This window comes from Hippocampus zosterae, chromosome 7, assembly GCF_025434085.1.
Source record: "Hippocampus zosterae strain Florida chromosome 7, ASM2543408v3, whole genome shotgun sequence".
NCBI lineage: Eukaryota > Metazoa > Chordata > Actinopteri > Syngnathiformes > Syngnathidae > Hippocampus > Hippocampus zosterae.
Window position 1 is genome coordinate 10,712,111 of NC_067457.1, and position 8,069 is coordinate 10,720,179.

An 8,069-nucleotide genomic window follows, 5' to 3' on the forward strand; every position below is an offset into this window, starting at 1 on the left:
GGGCAAACGCAGAATCTAATAGCGGAATTGGATATTTATTCTTTATGGTGATTTTGTTAAGCCCCCGATAGTCTACACAAGGACGTAGTGACTTGTCTTTCTTTTCTATAAAAAAGAACCCGGCCCCCAAAGGAGATCTAGATGGTCTAATAAGGCCAGCGGAGAGGCAGCTGTCGATGTACTCCCTCAATGCTTCTTGTTCCTTGTGTGAAACTTGATACAAGCGAAAACTCGGAAGGGGGGTGTTAGCGAGCAAGTTGATGGCACAATCGTACCAGAGACTGAGCTCGGTCCTTACTGAACACTTGTCGTAAATCATGATAGATACTCGGGACTTTATTGAAACAAATAGCTTCCGGCGGGTCGTTACGAGGAAGCCCTCCAAAATCTGCAGGTCCAAGTGCTCCAGGTAAAGTCTCTGAATCTTTTTCTACATCTCCACTGGACATAGGTGACACTTGCGTCCTACCAGGACTCACAGAACCTTTGGCCGGTTCTGGAATGTGCCGAAATGGCTCGAGAGGTTCTTCAGGGTTCGGCTCCACCCGCCCGGGGGGGCTGGATTCCGCTTCAGGGGTTGTGGTGACAGTGTTATCTTTCTGAACACTTGGAGCATCTTTTTTTAAGGAGTTCACAGGCACACGTCCGGGTTTTTTCAACGAGAGGGGTTTCTCCTTGTGAGTCAGCGTTGTCAGGTTGCTCTTGAGCTTGAAGCCGTAATATTGCGCAGAGGCCTTCAGAGCATCTCTGTCCAGGGCACTAAGCGGTCTGGGCGAAGACGCCGGAAAAGCACTGCGATTCAAGATGAGAACCCCAGCAGGCCTTCTGAAGGGCAGAATCAGATTGTTCACTGTTATGTCTGGTTGCAACGTTACTTGTGCTGCTGCTGCTGCTGCTGCTTTTCTCTTTGGCCAGTTTCAAACTGTAGTACTCTTTGTATAGATTCCTGGTATCCTCTGAAGCTTAATCAACGTCTTCCTTGCAGGGCTTCCTCTTGTGGCGGCCATGTAGGAAAGCGTCTAAATTTGCACCACACAAAAACTCCCTCTGTGATAGACAGTGGTCTTGTCTGCATCAATAAACTTGGCAGCTCCTCTTCATCAACACTCTCCTCATCCTCCAGGAAAGAAAGAAGAGGCATCTGTTCCTTGTGGTCACTTAACTCAGTTGACAGATCTGACGACAGCAAAGACTCATCTTCCTTTAGTTCGAATCTTGGTCGTGAGGGTTCAGATGATGAAGGAGTGATAACCCTATTTTTCAGGTTCTTAGAACGGCGGCGTTTTGCTGGAGAAGATGTGGTTTGCGTCACTGGTAGTTTTTTTCTAAGTCGTCTGGATTCGGCAGCCTCTATGCTCCTCTTCCTGTTCTGAGACCTTGGCGTGTCACATGGTGACTCAACCTCTGATTTCTTATCCTTCCCATCCTCTTCTTCAGAGCGAATGTCACAAATGTTGGGCAGTCGTTCGGTGGACAACCTATGCAAAGGTGTGGATGTACGGAAGGCTTCCGGTGTTTTTCTTGGCCGTCCCATGCATTTTTTGGGGGTGCTTCCGAAGGAACACACAGTGGCCAGACTGTCGGTGTGGAATGCTTCTTGTGGTTTTTTTTGTCCCTCTCGTGCATCTTTTTGGGGTGCGTTGTAAAGAACATTAAGTGGATTGACAGTCGGGGTAGACATCACTGCCTGACACAGGACTCGCTTCTTCTGCAGCCTGGGGGGAAATAGGGGATGGGTTCCGTTTTTGTCTTGATGTCATATTCGCTTTCTTTTTTTGTATTTTCCTTGGTCGACCTCTCATTGTTGTTAAACGATGGGGAAAAACTTCAAGCAAGTCGGGCGATCACTGTCACTTGTTGAACCGATTACGTGCCCAAGTGAGCCATAGCAAAACAGAGCCCGTTGGCTCACGTTCGCGAAGCTGGGGATGTCACCACAACGCGGTGGGTGTGGGATATTGGGTTCCCGCTCCACCGGTGAACCCAAAATCTCGAGTCGATGGGCCAGCAGGGAGACCGTGCCCCGGAGTTCCGCGAGCGCTTGTTCCTGCTGACCCACCAGTTGTCCTTGGCTGGTCAAGGCGGTCATAACCTTGTTGAGGTCTACGGGTTCCATGTTGGTCGGGATATTCTGTCACGATTCGGTCTAACCGAATCAAGTTTTTGGAACCCAAAAGTGTAGACGCCAGACAAGGTCTCCGAAGCAAAAATATTTAATGTACAAAAATCGCACCGACAAAGTAGAAACATAAAGCGCTGGTCAAAACAAGGACCAGAGAGCACAAACAACGAACAACAAAAAGCGGTTGCACAAAAGGCAAGGGAGGATAATAAGGATGGCGAAGACAAACAAAAACAATGTATCCAAAACACACGTAAGAGAAAGCCAATTCCAAAAAAATAAAATCCAATACTCACAAAACCATTGGTACCGAGAGTTCAAGAGCGAAACACGACGAGATCTATAGCAAAAAACAGTCTATGGGCAAGGAAGCATCAAGGCATAACAATATCGCGACAACCAGCAGACAGATTGTTGGTTCTTAAATACACAGTTCCTTGACTGAAAGATTGGCAGCAGGTGTGCAGCCAGAAAGTCTGCTCAGTCTGCCACCTGCTGGCCAGGCCAAGGACCGGAACATGACAGATGTTGGGGAATAGGGACTCGGCTCCATCGATGTGTCTCCTTGTCTCCCTCCAATGATTTCTCCTGGTAATAGAGCATAACCTTGAGCCATGCGGAGGCTTTCTTCATAGAATGAGCAGGACATGTCTCACGTAAAATGAACCCTTTTCACTTATGCTGCAGTTGTTATGATAAAGTGGATGAAAAAGCCTTACATCGATGATATCTATCCGGAGACACATTTCCCCAGAATTAAAAAGCCATTCAAGTATCTAAACCTTTGAATATTGAGATGGATTTCCTTCCCGGGAATACCGGTGAATAGGTTCATGTGTGGATCACTGTGTGTACAATCTTGTCTGTTTAGATTTATTCTTGACAGAAAAGAGGAACTGTAAGTTTATGCCTGTAATTCTTTGTCAACGTGTTCTGGGTCTTTCTCGGGGCCTCTTGCCAGTAGGGCATGCCCAGAACACTTCACCAGGGAGGCGACCTTTAAAATAGCGTTTTTTTCGTAAATCAATAGATGGATGGATAGACGGGATAAAAGCTTATTACCTGGTTCAAATCAGAAAGGGAGATGAATGGAAAACTGTCTTTAACACACGCTCAGGACAAATTCTTTGTCATGCCTTATGGCAGACCATACTTCCTCAACAGTTGCAAGAAGTACATTCTCTGCTGTGTCTTTTTCAAGATAGAGTTGATGTTAGTCTCCCACTTCAGTTCCTGAGAGACAGTAATTCCCAGGACCTTAAAGGTCTCAACGATTGGCACAGGGCATTTGCACAGCGTTAGTGGGAGCTGAGGATGCCACCCGACTGAAGGATGTCACCTGAAGTTCACAATCATCTCTACAAGTCTTGAACATGTTCAGCCCTGAGTTGTGTTGGCCACACCAAAGCCTGAGCCGCTCCACTTTGTGTCAAGATGCAGGCTTGTCCCCATCGTTCATGAGGCCGATGACTGTGGAATTGTCTGCCAATTTCAGGAGTTTGACAGCTGAGAGCGATGAGGTGGAGCTGTTTGCGTGGAGAGAGAAGAGGAGCAGAGAGACAACACATCCTTGGGGGGCCTTTGGTGCTGATGGTGTGTGTTGAGGATATCGCCCCGCCCACCCCCTGCCTCACCTGTTATGTCCTGCCTGTCATGAAGCTGTCCTCCGCTGGCAGATGACAGGATACACACCGAGCTGGAGGTAGTTCAGGGATGATGGTGTTGAACGCAGATCTGAATTTCACAAACAGGATCTTTGCGTACATCCCTGCGCCCTTGTTCCCAGGGTTCCCGGATAATGTGCAGCCTCATGTTGACTGTGTCATCCACTGAACTGTGTTTGAAGCAAGCCGAGATTTCACACAGACACAAGGATCTGTTGAACATCTGTGTGAAGACTGGTGCAAACTGATCAGCGCAGACTTTCATTCAGGAGGGAGATAGTCCATTCAGCTCTGATGCCCTCTTGCTCTTTGGTTGCTTGAAGAGCCGTGTTATATCCGGTTCATGAATCGTCAAGATGGAAGGAGTCAGGGGTATATACACCGAAGTGTATGAAAGAGGAAAACCTACTTGGAAAATGTAAGTAACACGTTGTAAGCCTTGAGCAGAAGGCTTAACTGATTTAGATCAATTTGAGATATCATTACCCAACGAAAAAAAAAACCATTATACCCATTATAAATCACATCGTGTTGAAATTTTAGAGCTTGTGAGCTTAACCCTTTCAGAGACAGCGGTTATTACAGTTATTATACAGCGGTTATTCTACAGTTATTACATCAGGTTACAGGATGCATGAAAGGGTTAATGTAGATGTTTTGGCTGTTCACGAGTCGCTCTTGTGGCTTACGACAATTAAAGTTGCACTCAATTCAATTTTTAACTCAACTCAACTTTACATATAGCACTTTAAGTACGCTTTTTGTACAGTCACAGCTGTACAAAAGCACTCTTCACAAGACTAATAAATCCTTCCATCTATTTTCCGATCCACTTTAGCCTCAAGGGTCACGGGGGGTGCTGGAACCTCTCTCAGTCATCTTCGGGCAGGAGGCAGGGGACACCCTGAACCGGTTGTCCGCCAATCGCAGGGCACACATAGACGAACAACCATTATCACTCACACCGAAGTGTATGAAAGAGGAAAACCTACTTGGAAAATGTAAGTAACACGTTGTAAGCCTTGAGCAGAAGGCTTAACTGATTTAGATCAATTTGAGATATCATTACCCAACGAAAAAAAAAAACATTATACCCATTATAAATCACATCGTGTTGAAATTTTAGAGCTTGTGAGCTTAACCCTTTCAGGGACAGCGGTTATTACAGTTATTATACAGCGGTTATTCTACAGTTATTACATCAGGTTACAGGATGCATGAAAGGGTTAATGTAGATGTTTTGGCTGTTCACGAGTCGCTCTTGTGGCTTACGACAATTAAAGTTGCACTCAATTCAATTTTTAACTCAACTCAACTTTACATATAGCACTTTAAGTACGCTTTTTGTTGTCACGTTGTGCCCGAAGCGATTGACAGATCGCTCCGTGCACAACAAAAAATAAGGAAGTGGATCCCCGAGATAGCAGACAGAAAACGAGATCTTGTCAAAGAACAAAAAAGTCTTTAATACGGAACACAAAATACCCGACAAGAAGAATAACAAAAAGCGCTGGTCAAATAAGGACCAGGGTACAAATAAGGTGACAACAGAAAACGCTCGCGGAAAACAAAAGCGAGGAATATCTGAATAGACTATAGGAATAATTTAAATACAATCAATAATTGGTACGACGATACAATTGCCAAAAGGCTAGGAAGCAATGAGTAATATTAATTTAGGTTTTACTTTCACGAAGGAACAATGGCGCGGCGTGGAATTCTCCGGCAGTGAGATGACTGCCGGAGTCTCAAAATAAAGGGGGGTAATCAGCCCGAAATTACGGGCAGGTGTGCCGAATGGCGGAGGAGAAGACCCGCCACCTGCTGGCGGACGCGCGACGTGACAGTACCCCCCCCTCAATGGACGCCTCCCGGCGGCCTACCCGGTTTGGAAGGGTGTGCAGTGTGGAAGTCGCGCAAAAGGGACGGATCAAGGATCCAGGAGCGAGGCACCCACTGCCGCTCCTCAGGCCCGTAGCCCTCCCAGTCGACCAGATACTGGAACCCCTTTCCCCTGCGCCGAGAGTCCAGGATGGCACGAACCGTGTACACCGGGTCACCGTCGACGACCCGCGGAGGGGGCGGCGGCGTGGGAGGAGGAGCCAAGTCACTGGAAGACACGGGTTTGAGTAGGGAGACGTGGAAGACGGGGTGAACCTTCATGGTGGGTGGTAGCCGGAGCTTGACTGCAGCTGGGCTGATGACGGTCTCGACCTCGAATGGTCCAGTAAACCGGGGTCCCAGTTTCGCAGACGTGCCGGCCAGGCGAAGATCCCTCGTTGCCAGCCACACCTTCTGTCCCACCACGTACGAAGGAGCAGGGCGCCGGCGACGATCCGCGATCCGCTGGTTCCTGGTCGCCGTGCGGGACAACGCAGCCCGGGCCTCCTTCCACACGCGATGGGCCCGCTTAAGGTGGTGCTGCACAGAGGGGACCTCCACCTGCCCCTCCTGGGACGGGAACAGCGGCGGCTGGTACCCGTAGGCGGCCATGAAGGGGGACCTACCCGTGGCAGAAGAGACGAGGGTGTTGTGCGCGTACTCCACCCAGGGTAAGTGGTCGACCCAGGATGAGGGACGGTGAAGGCACACACAGCGGAGGGCTGCCCCCAGATCCTGGTTGGCACGCTCGGCTTGTCCATTGGACTGGGGGTGGTACCCCGAGGTCAGACTGGCCGTGGCCCCGAGGGACCGGCAGAACCGCTTCCAGACGCGGGATACGAACTGGGGCCCACGGTCCGAGACAATGTCCAGTGGAATACCGTGGAGGCGAAAGACGTGCTGGATAAGGAGGTCGGCGGTCTCCAGCGCCGAGGGCAACCTGGACAGAGGCACAAAATGGGCAGCCTTGGAGAACCGGTCCACGATCGTGAGGACGACGGTCCTCCCACGGGATGGCGGTAGGCCCGTCACGAAGTCCAGGGCGATGTGGGACCAAGGACGAGGCGGAACGGGCAACGGCTGGAGCAACCCCGCCGGGGGCCGGCGTGAGGACTTGCCGCAGGCGCAGGAGGTGCAGGCACTGACGAAGTCCGTCACGTCCCTCCGGAGCTCCGGCCACCAGAACCGCTGGGCGACGAGTTGTATAGTCCGGTTCACCCCAGGATGACATGCGACCTTAGACCCGTGTCCCCACTGCAAGACCTCCGACCGCAGCGACGGAGGCACAAACAGCCTCCCTGTGGGGCATTCTGCCGGAGCCTGAACCCCCTCCAGAGCAGCTTGGATCCGCTGCTCAATCTCCCACTGCAAAGACCCCAAAATGCACTGGGCCGGGAGAATGGCCTCCGGAGACCGGTCCTTCTCAGCGGGGTCGTGGAGACGGGAAAGGGCGTCAGGTTTGGTATTTTTGGACCCTGGGGAGTAGGTAAGGATAAAATGGAAACGGGTGAAGAACAGGGCCCACCGGGCCTGACGGGCGTTCAGTCGTTTTGCGGAGCGGAGGTACTCGAGATTCTTGTGGTCCGTATAAACTGTGAAGGGCTCCTTCGCCCCCTCGAGCCAGTGCCGCCATTCCTGTAGGGCGGCTACCACGGCCAGCAGTTCTCGATTACCTACGTCGTAATTCGACTCGGCAGCGCTGAGTCGACGGGAGAAAAAGGCGCAGGAGTGCAGCTTCTGGTCGACCGGAGAACGCTGGGACAGCACCGCCCCCACCCCCGAATCCGAGGCGTCCACCTCTACGACAAACGGGAGATCAGGGACAGGATGTTGTAATACCGGGGGACTGGTAAACGCCGCCTTTAGGTCTTTGAATGCCGCGTCCGCGGCCGGGTCCCACCTAAAGGGGGCCTTAATAGATGTAAGCCGGGTCAAGGGGAGCGCTTTCTGGCTGTAACCGCGGATAAAACGCCGGTAGAAGTTTGCGAACCCCAAAAAGCGTTGTAATTCCTTACGGCTCGTTGGAACCGGCCAGTTAGTGACTGCCTGCGTCTTGCTGGGGTCTGCCCGTAACTTGCCCTGTTCGACAATGAAGCCCAGGAAAGAGATGACGGGTACATGGAATTCGCATTTCTCTGCCTTGACGAAGAGCCGATTTTCTAGTAACCGTTGTAACACCAGCCTGACATGTCGCTGGTGTTCCTGCAACGACCGGGAGAAAATTAAAATGTCATCGAGATAAACAAAACAAAAAATGTTCAACATGTCTCTTAACACGTCGTTGATAAGATTTTGGAAGACGGCGGGGGCGTTTGTCAGCCCGAAAGGCATGACTAAATATTCGAAGTGACCTAACGGGGTCTTAAAAGCCGTCTTCCATTCATCACCCTCCCGGATGCGGA

General features: G+C 50.5%; 1 protein-coding gene across 1 annotated transcript; it reads right to left on the reverse strand.

Moving 5' to 3' along the window:
* Positions 1-3,259: 3,259 nt before the first annotated feature.
* LOC127604950 (uncharacterized) lies at positions 3,260-6,941 on the reverse strand. Its single transcript, XM_052072382.1, has 5 exons — positions 6,678-6,941; positions 6,381-6,607; positions 6,001-6,289; positions 3,887-3,956; positions 3,260-3,355 (listed from the first exon to the last, which is right to left on the reverse strand). The coding sequence occupies exons 1-5, from the start codon at positions 6,896-6,898 to the stop codon at positions 3,260-3,262; spliced, it is 903 nt and encodes a 300-aa protein (XP_051928342.1). The 5' UTR covers positions 6,899-6,941.
* Positions 6,942-8,069: the final 1,128 nt, after the last annotated feature.

Excerpts from the sequence above, each read along its gene's own strand:
- LOC127604950 (XM_052072382.1), bottom strand. The coding sequence starts at position 6,898 with ATGTCATCCTGGGGTGAACCGGACTATACAACTCGTCGCCCAGCGGTT. Across the intron at positions 6,290-6,380 it reads TCTGGGGGCAGCCCTCCGCT|GTCCCCCTTCATGGCCGCCT; the intron begins GTGTGTGCCTTC and ends TGCCACGGGTAG. Across the intron at positions 3,356-3,886 it reads GGGAACAAGGGCGCAGGGAT|GAACTGAAGTGGGAGACTAA; the intron begins GTACGCAAAGAT and ends ACTGTCTCTCAG.